Source organism: Anoplopoma fimbria, chromosome 21, assembly GCF_027596085.1.
Source record: "Anoplopoma fimbria isolate UVic2021 breed Golden Eagle Sablefish chromosome 21, Afim_UVic_2022, whole genome shotgun sequence".
NCBI classification, from domain to species: domain Eukaryota; kingdom Metazoa; phylum Chordata; class Actinopteri; order Perciformes; family Anoplopomatidae; genus Anoplopoma; species Anoplopoma fimbria.
Genome location: NC_072469.1, coordinates 7,534,192 through 7,555,729, shown reverse-complemented (window position 1 = coordinate 7,555,729; position 21,538 = coordinate 7,534,192). Strand labels below are relative to the sequence as shown.

The 21,538-nt window shown below is 38.0% G+C and overlaps 1 protein-coding gene across 1 annotated transcript in view; it reads left to right on the top strand.

The window, feature by feature from the left end:
- Positions 1–21,538, top strand: part of plxdc2b (plexin domain containing 2b) — an 85,317-nt gene that overhangs the window by 45,140 nt on the left and 18,639 nt on the right. Inside the window, exons 4-7 of the mRNA XM_054623188.1 lie at positions 2,693–2,762; positions 11,085–11,207; positions 15,717–15,835; positions 17,820–17,919. Coding sequence (XP_054479163.1) covers positions 2,693–2,762; positions 11,085–11,207; positions 15,717–15,835; positions 17,820–17,919 — 412 coding nt within the window. The remainder of the gene's footprint in view (positions 1–2,692; positions 2,763–11,084; positions 11,208–15,716; positions 15,836–17,819; positions 17,920–21,538) is intronic.

Sequence of the window (21,538 nt, the reverse complement as noted above, 5' to 3'; positions counted from 1 at the left end):
TTATGATCCTTCACAAGAAAGACATTTACTAAGACATGATGAACATGATGAAAATATCTAATTTATTACTATTTTCCGAATGAATAACCAGCGCTATTAAAGGGCATTGCTCCTTTTAAGTAGAAATGAAGTAATTTATCTGTCGTTATAGTGCAGTTCAGCTGCTTTTAACCTCAAATCTCCACTTAAGCCGAACTCTTATCTGCAGCTAAGATGCTAAGTGAAGCAGCATCAGCCCCCATTTGTCTACTTAGAGTGAAGTTTAGAGCTGTTTCAACTGTTTCTTTTAACACCAATCTGCATTTGCAAATGTAATCCTCTCAAAAACACTTACACACATACAGTATGACGGCAATCGTATCAGTGACCATTGCCCATTAGCCGTTAGTTTAGCCAGTGAAGTTTGCTTAAAGAGCCACAGAAAGATAGAATCAATGCCGACAACAAAGAGAAGAGTAGGCTACAGTATGTTGTATATGGGTATATTTGACAGTAGACGACGGGACAGACTATTGTAGATGGTGAAATAAAACAGTAAGTAAACTATATGTAACTGTAAAGATATGACTTGACAGATTTCTGTTTATTTCCTGTACCATTATAAACATGGATATATCAGTCAATCCTTAAAGCATCTAAACCGTTAAAAATCTTCTCTGCAGTGAAGTTTAAAAGCTTCCCTTCCCTCCAGCTCTGCACAAGCAGGTGACCCATGTGAGGTGCATACTGATGAGGTCACCCAAGGCAGCATTTACTGACTGTAGAGACAGAGCAGCATGGCAGCAGGGCAGTCACAGACTTATAAAGAGGTAGACAGAGAGAGCGAGAGAAAGCACCCAGGGTGAACAATAGCTGGTGAGGAGATAGAAAAAGTCCCACATTTTGCATTCTGCTGCTGCACCTTCAGTCATATAATGATGGATTGAACCAAACAATCTGATGCAAGCTATTCTTTGTAGCCACGGAGCGGCCCGGCTAAGAGGCGAGGCCTTTCTTTCCAGGCAGTATAGAAGCAATGTTGGAGGTTTCTCTGACTTTGGCTTAAAATAATGAATAAAAAACGGCCAAGCCATGCAGAATCAAAAATGAGATCTTGCCTGCGTGATTTCATTGTGTGATTGCAGCCAAAGACCATCTGCGCTGAAATGCAGCCGCCGTGTCAGCAGACTAAGATTTTAAACAAACAGAGTTCATGATGATGGCAGTTAAAGTCCCGAGAAACTGCATAAAACCCTGAGAGCTTCCATGTTTCCTTCTGGCTCCAATGCCCCGACCAGCACTTTGGCCGCTGGCACGAGAAAAGGAATTGACCAATAAGGTCGTAAAAGAGAAACACAGCCGCAGAGGTCAACTCCATCACAGGACTGTAAGAAAGTTAAGCTCTGGATTGGATATATAGTCTGTTAGATTCAGTGTGGTTCGCCACAGGATTACTCCCTCCAGAATAATCTAGGATCACGGTTAATGGCTGAATGTTTACTGTGGACTGTCTTTCTCCATAACATTTTCTGGCAGTGTGACTCTCTGGCACCGTCAGATCATAGGATTAAGACAATGAATGTAGAAACCATAATTTGTGGTCATATGCTTGAGAAGTGTGTTCTTCATTTAGTATAAAAGTAAATTTATGGTGTTATAGTTTCTTGAAGCCATTTTTATTATGTGTTAATTCCCATCAACATATTTTTTAAATAATATGGAAGCCCATTTCTGTCAGGAAAAGGAAAAAAAAATTTTAAAAAGTTAGGAATGATACTAATGGTGGATTAAAATGATGCGATACTAAAGACCTATTTGCACAGGACTAGTATTACCTTGGGATTTCTAGTAAATTGTTATTATTGCGGAGGTCAACTATGATCTTAATCATATTTTCTTTCTGCCTCTTTCCCGGTCGAGAATATTGAAGACTCCAGTGGAAACTGTAAATGAAAGTTTTGACAGCATTTGGGATTTTTGCTTCACAGCATGGAGACCCATTCACGCTGGAGCAAGAGGTCTTTTGTGAATATCATGTTAACATAAATAATATATATTAATATTAATATAATAATATTGATTCGAAATATTATAAAGTATAATATTTTTAATATATGTGGATGTCACGCAGAGACTTGACATCATATCTGGGAGGATATGTCAGTAAACTTTGGTAAAATACACACTTAGCTCATCCTGCGCCACATGAAACACACACACGGGGTATGATATTTAAATCACATGATGTCCACAGGTACAAGTCAGAGTATTCGAAATCAAATGAGTTCATAGTTTTTCCACTAGTAATTTTTGTCATTTTTTTTCTTCCCCCTAGACAAAATGGGCTTCCATATAAATGAGTTTATAGATACATTAAATGCAGATTCATCCATAAATGACATGAATTACAAATGCTACTATTTCTTGACTCCTCATGAATCAGCATTAACATTGTCAGGAAGACATTTTTCATTGTTCTGGTATTAATCTGTGATAAAGGTCATATGCTTTAAATCTCTATTTAATATTTCTACTCAGAAATTACCGCTGATTGGCCCATGAAGTAGAGACCTCTGTATTTTCTTTCCACATTTTTTTTCCTCCAATCTAAATCCTCGTGTTGTTTTAAAGATGAAGACAGTCTATTCCTCTGATCCTCCTCTTGCCTTTTTTCTTTCTGACCCGGGTCATCTGTCTGTTTTTCCCCTCACAGAGAGTTAATCTGTCCTTCGATTTCCCTTTTTATGGACATTTCCTGCGTGAAATCACCGTGGCGACTGGTGGTAAGTGAACACTGTTCTTGGACTCTGTTCTCCCAATAGTAGTTATTACTGTTGTTATTGGATATACTGTATGTGCTTGGCATTTAAGACTGTACACAGACAGATTTTGTTTTATTGCTGCTAGGTTTAGGAGGGAATGTGGCATTTATGAAATGGAAAAGAAAAACCGTCTGCATGTGTTTCTGGTACTTTGTGTACCTGAGTAAGTGTGGCGTGGCTACTGTTCACAGACATTCCAACCCTGAATACAGAAAAGAACCAAACAATGAGTTATTTCTTTAGCTGTTGTTTCTAGGGAGGTTAAAAAATCTCGTCTGGCACAAACCACAGTATAAAACCACCACCAACACCAACACAGCCAAGCAGTCAGTCTGATACAAGACCGTTTTACCTCCGTGGCATACAGACTGTAAGATGAAAAAACAAACCACTCCCAACACTCAGCACCATCAGCTTCCACACCAGACTTAACTGGAAGAGAAACCAGACTGATGGGGTTTGGACTGGAAACAGGAATCCCCATGCCAAGTGGCCTAGCACACCCTGATAGACATGTATAAGGAGCACGGGGTATCAGGAGGTGTGTGTGTGTGTGTGTGTGTGTGTGTGTGTGTGTGTGTGTGTGTGTGTGTGTGTGTGTGTGTGTGTGTGTGTGTGTGTGTGTGTGTGTGTGACACAGCAGACGTGTTTGCCAGAGTGCGCAAAGCAATTTTCCACTTGAGTCTTGACGGCGAAGCCACAACAACCCAAACCATCTATTATCACATCAAACACTAAAGCCCTGCTCTTACCCCAAATATTTCAGAGATGTTGTGCTGCGTTTTTAACTGCCACTGGAATAATAAAGAAATAATCCGCCGTGATCGTCACTATCATTGCCGTCTCATTTTTTCCCCCACTTGATTCTCCATCAGTGGCAAAGTTTGTGCTTGAGAGGCTGGATGACGGTGTGGAGGCGTGGACGGGCAAAGACGCTACCAGAGAGGAGATAACAATACATTTGCAATCTTCCAGACAGAGGAGGAGGAGGCAGCTATCTTCCTCTTGCAGGCCTCTGGGGGTTTGTCTCCAACACGCCCTCCTCACATCCCTATGTTTCAGGGCCTATCAGTCAGCTCGTCCTCCTCTTTTCTCCCTTCTTTCATCTCCATCAGCAAAAGTCACTGTTTTAACTTGAGCCAATATTTCTCTTTGCTACCATAAGTATGCTGAACCTCTACAGGAAAAGATCATTTGTATTACAAAACAGCAGCAGAGTTATAGTTGTACTTAGTGTTGTGTTTTCAGAGTTACGGTTACTTTCCAAACAGAGCAGAAGCCAGTTCTCAAACACATTAACGATGAAGCAACAAGATGAGGTTGGCATGCGGCCTTGTCAAACATATGAAGTCTGCGTCCACTTTTATGGGTTGTTGCATGCAGTAAATTGAGAGTTTCACTCTAAAAAGTCTCCACCGCAAGAAGTCATTTTGAGTTCTAAATGTTTTACTTGTTTAAATTAGGAGAAGAAAATTGTGTGGAAAGATTTTAAACCATTTAAGATACTATTTAACTTGCAAATGTTGAGACTTTCCCACAATATGTGAAAATACCTCAAAACAAGATAAAATAAGACACATTACTGCACAAATTCCAAGAAAAATGATTTGAAACAAGTTGTTTTGTATTAGAAACAGGTAGAAACCTTCTCCTTCTTGTCTTTAAAGATATTAAAAGCTTAAAGCTTCAATTTGGACAAAAAATGTTTGATGAGATTAAGATTATTTTGTTCTGTTTTTCTGCACATTTAAAACCATGTTGAAGCCACTTTTGCACCTTACAGTGTGGGTCTAAAACTATTATTTTCTTAACGTATTAGCTGATAAACAGACAATTAACCGTCCACAATTAAAGTAATGCATCTCTATAATCAATGCACGCTGCTACTTTAACACTTTAAACTGATATTCTCAAACATCACACAAACATAACAAAGTCACTTCAACAGATTGCAGTACCTTAGATGCCTGAACACATTAAATATTACTAGAAATGTCTTGAAAATAAATGTATAATGCCAACAAAGAGGAGAAATATTCATACAGTCAGAAGAGTTACAGTGACTGTCAACAAACTGCAAGTGTTGTAATCAACTGATTTGTTATTGTTGAATAGTGTGGGTGTATGTGTGTGTTTGTGTGCGTGTATGTATGTGTGTGTGTGTGTGTGTGTGTGACGGCTTGATGTGGAGAATGTGAATACCAGAGATGATATATGATCTGACCACTGCCAACTGTGTCGACAGATATCCAGCTGTGCCATGCTATTTACCGGGCGGCCAGCTGTCACACTTTACAACCAGGACAAAAACATAGATTCAGAAAACACTCAAGAACATTTTTATCAAATCAAAGTTATTATATATTGATATCCAGCTAGTTGGTGATCACAAGCTTCTATATGTAAGGAACCAAATACATGAGGCAAATAAAGGAGCACATTGCAAATTTCCCCGCTGCGGGACTAATAAAGGATTATCTTATGAAAGGAAACATAGTGTAACGCCATCTGCACTCTGCGACCCAGATGTGTCAGTGGTTCCCAGCCTCGGGCTAAAAGAAAACTTAAAGGGCTGCAAGATAAATCAGAAGGATCATAAGATGATTTACAAGACAGGAAACATCTTTGTCCTACAAATCATGTTTATTATTTCATGTTTTTTATTGTGACATATTGGATAGTATAGGCCTCTAAAGATTATTTAAATTAAACAAACAGAGACGGGACCATCAATCGTTGGTTGACGCTCTCGCAGCTCAAACACATAAGACACCTCTAGCCAGTGGTCGAATGTAACTAAGTACATTTAATCAAGTACTGTACTAATGTACAATTTTGATGTACTTTGAGTATTTACATTTTATGCCACTTTATAATTCAACTCCAATACATGTTTGAAAGCCAATCGTAGTTACTTTGCTGATTCGGATTGTTTATACAAAATATATATATCAACAAAATGATGATGAATTATTCTAGATGAAGCTACACAGCAATATATTAAGTAGTTGATTAGCTCTATCTTTACCAGCTGCGGCATTAGTGATGCTTAAACATTAAGCATTACTGATTATAATCCACTGATATATAATAAATGTTTCCTCAAACAATAATTCTTATGATATTATAAGAAAAGTTATTCCTAATTTTTTCTTGCGTTCCCCTAGAAAAGTTGATTTCTTCTCCTTACATGCATACAGTCTTTTCAAAATAAACTTCTGTCTTCACACGAAACAGCTTGGTTAGTTTTAAAGATAAATGGTGGTTTGGGTTAAAAATAACTACAGAATTGCATTATACTTACATTACATTACATTACATTACAGTCATTTAGCAGACACTTTTATCCAAAGCGACTTACAATAAGTGTATTCAACATAGGTATTCAAGAGAACTACTAGTCACCAGAAGTCATAAGTGCATCTCCTTTCTTAAACAAGCATCTAAAAGCATAAACCAGAGCAAAAGTATAGTGCAGAGGCAAATTACTACGAATACAATAAGTGCAACAAACTAATACGAATAAGAACCCGTAATAAGAACTTACTGGTTCTTATTACGGGAATTAGATGCACTTTTATTTAGTGGTATATATATGAATTACAGTGCATTACTTAAGGTCAGTATAGCTACAAACAAAAGAGAACAGCCTGATATTCTTTATATTATTATGAAATGGGCCATTGTGCAAAATTAGTACTTTACTTATTGTGATGCTACTTTTGCTCAAGTATTAGTTTGATTGAAGGACTTTTATTTGTAACTTCTTTAGTATTTTTACTATGTAGTATTACTACTTTAACTGAAGTGGAATATCTTCTTCCACCACTGCCTATGGCAAGCAACACCGTCTCCTCGAAAATAAGTATTCACTTGAGAAAAACTTTTTGGAGACAGGGTTGTGACACGGATGATAACTTTTTGTTTATCTTTGGGTTATAAAGTTTTGCCTTTGACAAATGTGAAGTATTGCAGACGATCACTGGCAGCTTGTAATACAAAGAAATATGTTGTGAAACATTAAACACGTCACATTGTTTGTGCCAGATGTTTTTTCCATTAGAAGACATAATGTTTTGGTTATAGGCTGACATAGTTCTGTTTGCTTCATTCAGCAATAAAAAACAAAATAACAGACATCTATTTTAGATTTTTTCAGTTTTCAGCAGTTTCAAAATATAAAACACTAAATAAAATGTGTGTGTGTGTTCCGGTCCAGGCCTTTCCTGGCTCAGAACAGCTGCGATAAACAGGAAATATTCTGTAAATTAAACACAGCTAAGTAAGAAGGAACAAAGTCCTTGTCTAAACACAATGTCCAATAAAGTGAAGCTTTAGTCTGGTGGGCCAGCTTATTCCCGCTCTTGTTTTTCTTGGACACACACACAGCCCTGTACTTTTGGATGGTAGCACATATAAACAGAAAGAGTTGGAAAGAATTATCCTGCTTCCTAAAACCCTCTCTTTCTCTACCTCAAACTCTTCTTCATTATTTCTCCTCTCTTCTCGTATATGAGCTGCTACCCACTGATGTGTGTCGCTGCACAATCAGATAAAGGAAAAATGCAGTCGCAGCAGCATGCATGGCGTTATCTTTACCTTAACTTAGACAGGTAGACTAAACAACCCTGCCTCTTTAGTTTCTGTCCTCTTTACATTCATTGCCCATGACATATTCTGCTTTTATCTGCTGGGCTGGGTCCATGTCCTGCAAACCCAAAACACATTTGTATTCCCTTCTACACCCTTTAAATACTTGTTTATGTTTCTAAAAGACTATAAAAGCATTTGCTCTAAAACAGTGGGACCCACTTTTTGAAAATGACAAATCATGGAAAATCTATTCACAATAGGCCCTAAGGTCAACCAGCCATTTTGAAGAAATATAAATTTGATAATCACAACTTTCTTTAATGCATATTATTGAAAACATACACACAGATCCTTAGCATATTCAACTATTTAAAGCTATAGTTTGACATCTACAAATAGAGTTTTTGCTTTCGTTCCGAGAGTCACATGAAGAGATTGATAAAACTAAATATGAAGCTACCTCCAGCAGCCAGTTAGCTTAGCTTAGCATAAAGACTGGAAACCAGAGGAAAGGATTAGCCTGGCTCTGTACAAAGTTAACCCACAGTTTGGTCAATACATCTGTTTCCTAAACCTACCTAGTATTTCTGTTGCCTAAACCTAACCAAGTACTTTTGTTTCTTAAACCTAACAAAGTACTTTTTCTTATTATTAATTTAATTTAGTTTAATTATTGCGTAAGTAAACCTTTAAAACTTTTAATACTTTTTAAAAAGAGACTGTGTGCATGTAACAAGTTCAGCATTCATAGCAAACCTACCAAAAATAATGCTCCGTAATTTGTAGACATTCCACGAAATGTTTTTGCATATTATCCAGCTGATTTTGAACAAGGAAGTATCAACAAAACTGCGGTCTGTCAGCCAGAAGACCGCAATTCGTTCCCTATGTGAACTTATCCTTTTCATTTACTTATAATGAAAGTAATGGTTAGTTGTAGTCCTATAACCACAAAAGCTTGTATATTGGAATAAAACCAACCATGGCGATTCCTATTGAGCCATGAAGGGCCGAATCTTTACCCTCATTCACTCCAGGTTGAGATCTCTCAATTCATATCTTCACTCCCACTCTCCCTGCTCTTCTGTATCTATGCTGACACTGCTCTATGGAGGTAATTCTGAGTGTGGAGGTCTTTAGGGAAAGACATATCCCCCTTATGAGATGCTCTGCTCCTGGTTTCCAGAGTGATATATGTGTTTTTTTATAGCTAGCCTTCTGTATGAGAAGACATATGGTGACATGAAACGGTGGTTTATGGGCCTGGCCTCATTGAGACTTTTCCCAAAAATCCTCTTTTCTTTTTGAGCAGGGTTTTTCCTTCCCCTAAACGCCTCAAGCAGCTACTTTATACACTGTATTTCTGTTGAACTTCTACAACAAAGCACAGAGATGTCCCTTCAAAAGAGAATGATTTCTTACTTCTTACCTTTTTTGATGATTTATTGTGATACTCAGTACATTTTTTAAATAATGTCCGTCCTGAAGACCGAGTGAAGTGAAGGTCTTTTTCACAGTTATGTTATACTGACTTAAAGGGAATAGTTGAATTTTTGAAAAAAAAAAACACAATGCAACTCTCTGCAGACAGCAGCCAGTTAGCTTAGCTTAGCAGAAAGACGGGAAATTACGCAGAGACAGCTGAATGTTGAAGTGAAAGATTTCCAATGTCATATTCACATATTTTTATATATATTTATAATTATTTTACTGTCTAGAAAAAGTCCATATTTTTAGTGGTTGCTGAATTCTGTGTTTGCAGGTTAATTAGATGATTACAAACAGTCTTTAAGGCTTGAACAACCATGTCTGTCATCATAAAAAAATCCTGTAGCTTCCAACTTTCAACAAGACCAAGGTGGGAACATCTGGAGAATAAATAGATGCCCCTTTTCTGTTGCAATAATCATTTTCAAAAAAGAGTAATTTGTCTTTTTCTCAAGATACACTGTAAGTGTCTTATTAATTCTTCAAACTCCTCTTCAAAGGTAAATTATATTGGATGCATGTGATCGTCTCACCCATATTCCATGTTTTCCCTTTGTTCTGCGTCAAACATGATTTAATGAGCACATGTTAAGGTTTGTTTCGGACGGTTTTGCAATTCAGGCAAAGTCAGCGTGAGAAACTAAAAATGAATACATCCTTAAATAGCAGCTGACTTTGCTAAACTTTCTTGTCAGAAGGGAAATTAAGAAGCTGTTAGATTCTGTTGTTATGAGTGCAAAGACTGTTCCCTCGTGATGAATAGTGTGCGTTTTCCCCATTTCTAGACTCCATTAATGAACATGTGAACAGGCTGCTAAATGATGCAACTCTAGTTTGTGTTGACTGAGCATGTCTCCTTCTGTGGAGAGATCTATTTGTGTCTCGCTTAAGGGACGCGTAAATTGAAAAGGTTTGCATAATCCTTTTATGTAGTCTCTTCGTTAGCGACAGTGATTGATGATGGAGAGTAAAAAACACCTACATGAGGATGTAAAGGAGTTAAAAAAAACGGCTCATAGGCCCATGGTAATATATTTACTGCTCACTCAGCATACCTTCCCATAAGGAGAGACAACCTAGGTGAAAAGGGTAAAGAAAATGTAGTAATAGATATCACCACAAAAGTTCCCCAGCTGATAACTTATGTTATTTTGTAAGTTTTGTAAAAATGTATCTTTAGATATACAAATGAGGCATTATCTTATCAAATATGTGCTACCTTCTATAACTTTCCAGAACAGTATATAAAGCAGATATCTCTTTTTTCACATTAATCCACTCCGTTAATCAGAAAATAGTGTCAGCAGCCATTAAAAAAGTGCATTATCGCAATGTTTTTAGTATTAAATTGTTATATAAATCAGGTTATGAATGATATACGAACAAACCCCTATGCAAAAACCTTCAGAATATAGAAAGGAATGAAAGTGGAACATTTGGTTTATGGAAGTGCTACTCAATATGAGACTTCTGGCCCAGAGTATTGAGAAAATACAATATAGAAAATACAATATAAGATATTGATTGAAAACTCCATTTGTTTTTTTAAACAATTAACTAATATATATATATATATATATCACAATGAAACTTCCCTAGTTGATTACTTACATTAGGACAATTATGTACTATATTACAAGTTTTCCGAAATTCTTTTTTTAATCATCATCTAATGGTAACTTTCAGTGAACTTAGGGAAATCTACAGCTGCAAATAGACAAAGTCGTTTTTATTTGAAAGAAGGTATGTTATAAAAGCAAAATAGGCCAAACTCTCCAAAAAAAAAACATCGCAATAAAACGTTGTTTTCGTCCAGGGTGTCTCTCTTTAAAGCTCCTCAGATTTGCCCTGCTGTTTTTGATCAAATATAATAGCACTAATTATTTGCAGCCTTCAGCGTGAGGCCAGAGACGGAGGGGGAGTCGTTGGTTCTGGGTTAATGAGGCGCTTTTAACTTTGGACTGGAGGGCAGACTCTTTGTCTTCCTGAAACGTTCTGTATCTGATAACAGAGGAAGGAAGTGAAGGGATGATGGATGTTTGTTTTTATGAGTTGCCAAAGGGTAAACCCACCTTAAAACACTTTATCATAGCAGGTACACCACTATAAGTGATACATTGGTGATCTAACAAGAGTGAAATTTTCATTTAAATCAGAATTCAGAGTGCTGAGAGTCATATGTCGTCTGTGTTTCTTCCTCAGGGTTTATCTACACAGGTGACGTGGTCCACCGGATGCTAACGGCTACTCAATACATCGCTCCTCTGATGGCAAACTTTGACCCCAGTGTTTCCAGAAACTCTACCGTCATCTACTTTGACAACGGTAACAGCTGTTTTCTTATTCATTTAATGTCTACCTCAATGCATACCAGGTTTGAACTCTCTTTTGTGTGATGCAGGAAGCACCAACTGACACTTTTGGCTCCAGAAAATACTGAAACAGAAAATATTGTATCCAGAAAACAGAAAAGAAACTACTCCTGGATTATTTCTATGTGATAAATTTACCGATATTGCTGTTGTAATTGGGAGCTGATTTTAAAATGCAACGTAAAGAAACTACACTTTTACCAACAACAATAAACAAGCCTGCATGGACTACACACAACTTTAGTCCCACTGAAAAACCAACAATACAATATATCTCAAACTAAGACTAAAAAAAGTCACATGATGGTACAAATAAAGCAGTAATAATGAAATAAACAGTGATAATGGCAAGTCAAAATATACGATTTTTTGCATAAAAGTAATGAAGGGCCAGAATAAAAATTAAAATGTTGATTTTATCCTTTCACAACTTCTCAATTGGTTTTACCTACAATTTCCTTTATCCCGATAAAGTATGCAACAATATCGTCCACTAATAAATTCACACAAAACGGTAATTATAAGGTCTTACTTAAGCTTTTCAAGCAATCCTCATTTATTCTACAAAATAGGAAGTCTTCATCATTAACTGATTTATATGAAACCCTCCATGACCCTCTGTAACATCCCTTTTAATGTCCACTTACTCACTTTAAACTAATTTGATGCACTTCCTCACTCTCTGCACCTTTCTTTTGCCATCAGCGATGGTTGTTATCCATCATGTCCGTCATTAATCCATCCCTCCGCAGCAGAGCGACTGACCAACGGAGTGACCTTCTGGAGCTCATCAGACTTTAACCAAACTGGCAGCCGATCAATTCTCGGCCCGCCTGCTCCTCAACACACTGTCCATCAGTCAATGTCCTGCCAATACAGCACAACAACTGTACGGCCTGTTGCATTGTGGGCGAGGGAGTGCTTCTTTCCCTCAGCGGTGTATTGTTTGTTCTGGACACACAAACAGAGACATAGTGTTGTTGTTTTTTTGTCAATTAGAATCTGCTAAATATATTTCTCTACTTCTAGAATACTACAAATACAACTATCCTGAAGTTTGATAAAGCACCGTTATAAAGCAGTGAAGTGTTTCAGCATCTGACCGAGTTCTGAATTTGACTTTTGTTGCCTCCAGTGTTACCATGGCTACAGCCCCGCAGTGGTAAACATACCTCTACATTCTTTATATGACAAGTTTGACACAAGGATAGAATTCTGCTGTAACTTCAATTTACAGTAGCAGAAAAGCATTTATTAAGACTCAACACTGTCATCTGACCTTGTTAAAATGTCTTCTTTATTACATAAAGAAGTACAATGTTTAGAGCCGAAATGTGCAACCAGAAGTGACACGAGAGGCTGGGATTAGGTACAACCAAACACCGAAGAAGACATTATTGGGCAAATATGAGTAAAACTGAAAACACAATCTGTAAGAGTTAAAGTTGTAAAAAGAAAAAAAGGGCAACTCCCAGACCGGACAACTTGGTGGTAGCGACCTGTCATTCACAAGGTAGCCACGCCCTAAAGCATACTCTCCTTTATTGTCTATTATACTATAAATGGGACCATCATTTATCAAAGGACTATCATGCTGTATTGAAGAAGACTTGAAACGAGAGAGTGAGACCATAAACTCATGTTTACAATGTTCACTGAGGTAATAAATCAAGTGAGATGTAGAGTCATTTTCCCATAGACTTCTATAGAATCAGACGAGATTGCAGGTTTAAGGCTCTTTCTTATTAGTTTCTCTTATCGAACCCGGAGGATGCTGCCTGTTACATAAATTAAATTGACTTCTGCTTTTAACACATTATTAATTTTAGGATCAGAATGCTGCTGTAAAGTGGGAGTTACTTAGGGGTTTGATGTCTTGCTCAATGACACAAATATATACAAATATAGAGCGTCTTAGTTTGCAACTTAGTGCCACTGACCAAGTTGCGTTACTTAACACAAAGGTGTGAGAATGTGTTGCTATTTTATACGTTAGGAATCATCAAACACCAGTAGTAAGAAATACATCTAAAAATAAATAAAAGTTAAAACATATAAATATCTATGGAAAAATAGGCTGCACAGAATAAACCACACTAAACTGCTTCACCATACAGAGGGGTTGGTTTGCGTAATTGAGCTAGATTTGATTTGTTTGTTTTGAGTTCATACAGCTTGTTAGGCTTGTAAGTGGAATTAGAAAACAAGGCCAGAGTTTGCTCCCTCCACGCCTCCTCACACACTCAGTATTTTTAGCCAGAGAGCCCCAGATAGCACGCAGCCTCGCCTCCTGAACTCAATGCATTTTAAGCAGACTTATATTAGAGCTAAACTTGTTTCTGACTGAGTAAGCACTCTGGTCCTCCCTCTGTTATCCACTGCGTTCTCCTGAACTCTCTCCTCTTTAATGCATTACACAGCAACTCTTCAATACTTTTTTTTTACTTATTTCCCATCCAAACAGGCACAATAATGCCCGAGAGCATTAAGGAGTGTCTCTTGCCCTTAACTCTACAGTTGTTTAACCTCCTTTGTTTAATGCCAGAGGCCCTCTATACTCAACACATGTAATTTATAATGGGGTTTCTTGTACAAGCAGACGCCTGTGCTCAGCAAACTGTCCAAGCTATCTACTACTTTGGAGGGAAGAGCTCTGTCTATGTTACGTAAAAAATGGATTAGTTGTGTTAACAAACCCTTTATTGCCCTGGCGCACAGCCAAATGACTAGCTGGGAGGAGGGAATGGCTTTCACGTCAATAGGTTCTCCAAAGTCCACAGTAAATCAAACCGGTGTTAAAAGTAATGTGAGGCCCGATGTCTGGAGGGTAGAGCTGAAGGTCCCGCGAGTCTGGCGCTAATTTAGCACTTACCAACAATAATGCAATGCCTAATGATGACTCTTTGTGGTCCCACGTGATTTAGTTGTGGCATTTGGCTTTTAGGTTACTTTCATACTTATTTATTTATTCATTGATTCATTCATTTGTTCAAACGGTCAGTTGTTCAGTCTGCTCACAGAGGTCTTTAAGATGCCGGGCATTGTTAAACATGAAACACTGAACCAGGGTCAGTCCAGCACTCCTTCATGACTTCATGTTTGAATGGTCAGTATTGTAAACCCTGGTGGTGTCTGAACATGAAGCAACAATTAGGGCTGCAGCTAACATTTTGCTGACTCATTAATCAAATAATTGTTGATAAAATTATGAAAAATCACACTTTTCACATCTAAAACCGCAAATGATTCAGTGTATTATCACATAGTTAATTAAGAGTTGGAGATTCATTTTCGTTTGGATCAAGGAATTTCAGGGCGTCTGCAGGGGTAGAGCGGGTCATTCTTTTAATCACAAGGTTGACGGTTAAATCCCCAGCACCTCTTGTCTGGAAATCAGATTGTCCTTGAGCAAGACATTGAACCCCAAGTTGCTCCCTGGCACTACAGCCAACTGCTCCAAAAAATGCTTTGGATGAGTTAAATGCTGAGGTAAATTTTGAACTTTATGTGACGAATAAAAAAATAATTTTTAATGTTTTAAATTGTGCAGTTAAAAACCTGAAAAACCCAACAGTAACATGGCTTTCTCTGCATAATTTGCACACATTGTTATTAGCAATTTGTATTAATTTATTTGGTTGTGAGCATGTTCTACCTACACTGACTAGTGAAAATGTTAACATGAAGATGTGGATTATTTGGTGTAATCAGGTCTTTTTGATTTTTTCAAATCAATCTTTTCAAAGCTTTTTGCAGCATAGATTAAATTCCATTCACTTACATTATAAAGTGACAGATATCTCAAAATCTGAGCAAATTAAACCCAAAAGTATGTCCTTCTGTAATATGGGTCTTTAAATTGGCGTCACTGTTGCCTTTCCCCTTGACATTTTAACCTAGGTAGTGGCTGCTCTTAGGCGGTGTAGTTGGACACATGTTTCACTACCATAAGAAAAAGAATTTGCAAACAAAACTGTGATTCACTCTTGCACGTAATGAAAAACGTTTAGTGCGGTGAAAACTGCTACATAATCCATCACAGTAACCATCACGCCTTGATTCTTTTTTTCTGAAGAGTTTCAGTTTTATTGCTGTTTCATGCTGCTCCAGCGGAGTGTTTTCATATCAGTGCTCACACTACCTCAGTGTCAATCCCGTCACACCCACAGGGAGAAATTAAGTCTCTGCCATGAAATAATCCCTCAAAAACATATCGTTTTACATACTCGATTGTAACATTGATGTATTCTCATTCACAGTCTGGGCCAAGGCAGCGGTTCATGTCACGCCAAATCTGAAACAGTAGAGATGATATTTAAAAAACAGTGAAACACAAGTCAGTGTTAGAAATAAAATAGTGTTGCAGTAGCTTCCAATGACGCCTTTATTTCCCTTTTAATCTGGGTGATTTTATATAGTTCTGCATGTGGTAATGAGCTGTATGTGGTTGTTTCTCCTTTAGGGACGGCTCTGGTGGTGCAATGGGACCACGTCCACCTGCAGGACAACTACAACCTGGGAAGCTTCACCTTCCAGGCAACACTGCACAACACGGGCAGGATTGTTTTTGCATACAAAGAGGTCAGAACTAATTCATTAAGACTACTTAGACAGTGTTTTTCTTTGCTTGTGTTGTTTTTCCTGTCTATTTCTGACACCACTAACAGTCTGAATGAATGAATGAATGAAGTATTTGTTATTGTGCACCTAGTATCAGCCTGCATGGGTGTAGAAGCTGCAGAACTCAATAAAAGCCAAATCCAGAGTGCCTTTATATAAGCAGGCTTGAACAATGTTCATTATTGATCTTAAGACCTTTATTGTCTACAGAAAACCCTGACATTTACTATAATACTTGAGGAATCTGGGTAAATACTCTTTATACTTATCTTTTCAAGGCTTTTGAGACACATTTACCTAACCTAAACACAAAAAATACAATCAAACATCACTTATCACACTTGAATATGTCAGGGTTTGGCAAGACATTTAATGGAATATTTACATTATTAATTCATCATAGTTTATACAGAGAAATAAAGATAATGGTACTCACTTCTTTTTCTTCCAAATAACACAGCTCAGTCTTATTTCTGTGTTTAGCTTCTTTCTTATTCTATCCAACTTTTTAAAATGTCTATCCATCACTTGATGCAGCCACATGTTCATATTTTCACTCATTATACAGAAGAGTGATGCCAACATGACTAACTCAATTATATGTGTAATGTCTTGTGCTTATTCCATTATGCTTATGGTTTTCATGTTAGATGTCCCCATGGTGTTTATATATACAAAAAAACAGATACAGCGAGAAAACACAGAGAAAACAACTTAGTTTAACAGAAAAAAAGAGGTGATAATGAAAAATATGGTGCCACAGAGACTGCTGTATGAGTGTAAAATTGCAATAATAATAAGTAATGACCTATCATAATTGCAATGGTTGGAACAGCAGGCCTGCCTTTTTGCCACCACGGCCTCTTTTGCAATTTGTTATTTTCACATATTAGAAGAGTTGTTGGAGGTGTTTCCCTTATAGGTGTTTCATTATGCTGCTATTATTATTCTGAAAAGGGCAACCTGACCGTCACATGTAATCTGGGTTCTTTATGAGATTCTTAACGATAACAAGGTTTGTTTAGTACTGTGTTTCATTTCCATCTCATTACCTTTGACAATTCAACCCTGTGACACAGAGTACTTTTGTTTAGTTTAACTCCTTTCCCTCTTTGTTCTTTATAAAATAAACACACCAAATGTATCTTAATTAGAACATAAATACAAGGTCCTCTCTTTTGGTCTGTTTTCTCAAATATAAGTAAGCCCTCATAAAGTTGTTGCTCAGTTTATCCTCGACTGTGTCTGAATGCAACATTCTTGTTCAAGTTGGAAGCCCATAGACCGAATGTAAAAAGTGGAAGTATTTAGTGTGACATCACCCATTTGCTTGTGGACTGCTCTTTTGAAGTCTCGAGTTTTGGCATTTTGTCTGTCGCAATCTTGGTTTTCCAAGTACAAGGTTACAATTCAATTTGATGAACTTAAAACACACTGTGAAAGGGTTAAGTTGTAAGACAAAAACACAGACAACTCCCAGACCAGACAACGCCATGCTAGCAACCTGTCAATCACAAGGTAGCCCCTCCCTAAAGCATACCCTGCTTTATCTTCTATTTTGCTCCAAATTGGACCATAATTTACGAAATGAACATCATGCTGTATTGAAGAAGACTTGAAACTAGCAATTGAGACCATAAACTCATTTTTACAGTGTTTACTGAGGTAACAAATCAAGTGGGAAGTAGAGTCATTTTCTCATAGACTTCTATACAATCTTACTTCCTTTTGCAAACAGAGGAGCTCCCCCTGCTGGCCATTAGAAAGAATGCAAGTTCCATACTGTTGTCTCCTAACGATGCCTCAGCAGATTCCTATTGTAGATAGTAACAAATAAGGTGAATTGTCTGTGCTGTCACACTGTTGTGGCCTGCTTCTGTTTTTTAGCCTGCCCCAGACAGATCATCGTGACTCCAGTAATTGATTTTCTCCTCTTCCCTTTCAGATCCCCATTGAGGTGTCACAGATCAGCTCTGTCAATCACCCGGTGAAGGTGGGCCTGTCTGATGCCTTTGTGGTGGTCCACAAAATCCAACAGATACCCAGTGAGTCTCAGAAGAATTTTCCTGCTTACGTTTGCTTACTTGTTCATAGAAAGGAATCAGAATTAATTATAGGATTCTTGTTTGCATAAAGTTAGCTGGAGGCATACTTTTCCACCAGCTCACAAAGTTAGCTTTAATTAGCTGATAAAACCTGCAGGTGACATTCGACATTTATAAAGAATATAAATGACTTGAACAGCTAGAAATAAGATGCCTGTGTACAAAATCGCTCACTATATTCCTATATATACCGAGTAATAATGCGGTTGATTACATAGAGCTCTCTGGATAGTGAGTAGCAAGGAATGAATGAGTGGATGAATAATTGAGTGAATGAAAATGACTAATTGTTTCGAAAACTATGAAAAATGATTGGCCTGCCACTGTCGTCATGGTAAGATGAATTCTAGAATGGAAAGCTTGACGAGCACAGCAACAGTAACCAAGGGGGGGCGGGGCTTAGCAAAGGGTAATTTAGCTGACTGAATGCATTGTTTCATCAGCATTATTTACCCTTTCAAGCTTTGCCTCAAAGCTCTGAGTTCAGCCTCGTCTGTTTTTGCTTTAACCCAAACTGTCGACACCTCTTCTCCAACACTGTTCCACCTCTCTCTCAGTGGGCAAAGCCGTGGGCACGGCTCCAGATCTGCCTCTCTCATGCACTTTTGAGTTACTGCAATTTAGGCCCATTAAATTTAAAGCAAATGCAAGCAAAGCGTAGACACTTCAAACATTTTTTCCACAGCCGGACTCTCTCTCTCTCTCTCTCTCTCTCTCTCTCTCTCTCTCTCTCTCTTTCTGTAATGAGCCCTGACTCAAAGTCTGCCACAATAATGAGTTGTCAGATATGATTTATTCAGTAATTTAAACTCTGTTTTGAATGCGTGTGTGAAACTTGAATAGCATTTATTTCAAAGTTATTAATTGATAACTTAAAACCCAGTACATAAGAGGGGATTTTTTTCCCGTCCTTCACTAGGCATCTTTATGTTGAGTTGGATGGGGATGAATTACTACGGTGGCTGACAATGGTGAACGCACTGCAACATGTCAATCTGGAGAAACTACAGCCTTCTACAATATTATAAAAGGCCTAACGCTAGAAAAATAACTCTGTTGCTCTTTTATTGAACTCCCCCCTAGAGGCCTGGAGAAGTTATCTTGTGTTGACATACATCGTTCTTTTCTGTTGCATTTGTTGTCAAGGTTTGTGTTTCATCTTGTCTGTATATGTTTTGGGCCTTTGTTTGCCCTTGTCTGCCTCCGTAGCTTACGGCTGAGAGCCGTGAGAATGATTTCTGTAAGTCTGGCTTTGGAAGAAAAAAATCTTCTCCAGTTTCTGACATGGACTTTGCTTTTCCTCAAAAGATCTCTCTCTAGAGGTTTCAGTTGGCACTGAATGATTTATCTATTGAACCATTGAACCTGTTGGCACAGTCCCCCCAGACAACATAAACCAAACCGTCTTTGATGTGTCCGACACAACATGATGAAACCAGTGAATGCAGCTTTTTTGCTTATGGAGTGATGAAATCTTAAAAGAAGCAGACTGAGATGTCGTGTTGAACATGAGTGACGTCTTTGAGGAGTGTGAGTTTTCTTCCTCATTTCAGACTCTTTTCTTCTGTTTTGATAATCCATCTGAAATATCACTGTCCTTATTATGTCTCAAGAAACAATTTAATACACTGAACATTTGAGAAGAGATGTAATAGCCAATTCCTTATTTAAATATATTACCTTAAAGTCAAATGATATGTCAACATTTGTAACATTGTTTCGTAGGCTAATTGACCAATTATCAAGCCCTACCTTTCTTAGTTACTGTTGTACCACGACAACAGTAGCAGGTTTACCACTTTTAACCCCACTAGTCTTTGATTTCACACAGAAGTCAATGAACGCAGCTTCTTAGTTCAAACCGTTCTAGACGTTTATTTTGAAATGTCGAATGTCACTCGCATATTTTGTCACCTTCGATAGTCTGGAGACCAGCTGACATTGGCCTTCGCCAAATGGCAATGTTGGCCTTCACCCAATGTCAGCTGCGTTTGGCTCCAGCTACCCGCGACCATGAAAAGGATATGTGGTTAAGGATAATGGATGGATAACCTTGTTTTGCAAACCCTATCTCGTCTAACGTTGGCTTGGGTTGCTGAAGTGTTAAGTTCCAAGCTGATGTTAGAGCAAAAAAACACACAGCTTAATCCATTCCTTACATTTTTGTTCTTCGGTTTTTGGTTTTGGCAAGGCTAAATCACAGAAACCACCCTTTAAATTCTGTAAATGCAGATTATCGGTCTTACTACGACCCCATGTACACTGCTTTAACATGTGCAGAAATCCTCATCTGATCAACAGAGGTTTTTTTAATGAATAGTCAATTGCTAAGCTAGCCTTCAACAGCCGAAACAAACAAGGCTTTGTTTTCTAGCTGTGCAACGAGCAAATGATATTTGCAAAGTGCACTGGTTCAGGTCCAAAGCAAAAGGGCAGTATTTGCATCTTGCACCTGTCAGTACAAAGAGCTTGACGTGGCACCTGAACTGTATGACTCTGTGGAGACGGCAAATGATGCAACATCTAAGATCAAAGGTTCTTACACCTAACATTGATGCAAATAAGAGTGTCACTTTAATAGGGGATAGAAGAATGGGAGTAACCTTTAAAAAAAGCAAGAATCAGCAGTTTTCATGGAGATATAGGATGCCATGGTAGCTCATCCGTCCATTGGCAGTCAGTTACTCTTTGTAGGACGGTTACAGTTAATGTGTGACCTCAAGCCATCATTTGTTCTTGGAAATGTAGGTTGGAAAAGATGCTGCTGAATTACTTTTGACATATTTTTTTTCGTGTATCAAGACAGTTAAGCCGTTAATAAATGGCTTCTGTTTAGTGTCCATGTCCTGAGAACATTAAGCCTTAATCTTACCAGAGAAGAAACAGGGAAGAGAGCCATGACCGCTGCAGGCAGCACCATGAAGAAGTGTTTCAACTCAGCTAAGTGTCTGCTGCCAATTACTGCACAGCAACCATGGCAACCAGGGAGACATTTTTTTAACCCAGCTTCGCCCCGGATTAGAAGCTCAAATAAAACATTTTACACTGCCTCCAGGCAGAGCGAGCAAAGAAAGAGATGAGAGGGAAGATTTGTGGGTGTCCTGTGGCCCGGGTGTGTAATTAACAGGTACGAGCACATGTGAAGACCCAGGCTCTATTGCTACATTATGCATTATTATCAGTCACAGTGAGTTATTCTTAAAATGAAGCCAATACCACCTCTGGCCTTTTCATATCTTCCTGCCTGTATCTGGATTAATAATCTTGATACCCTGCAAGAAGGTGCAAAGACTGGAGCTATTAATCATACACGATTGCCATTCTATGTTTTTATTGTCAGGTTTTTCACAGCAGATCTCTGCTTAAGAGGAAACGGTGCGGTTTAATATATTGGAGATATCGACGCGCTCCAAGAGTTTAATCATGAGGTTAAAGAGTTTGATTGTAATATTTTGTGTAACAGTAAAAATGGCCAGAGCGCTGCCTGATGAGCAGACACTATTCCTGCATCGATCTTTAACTCAATGTCTTCACATCACATTTGTATTGATTTCAATGC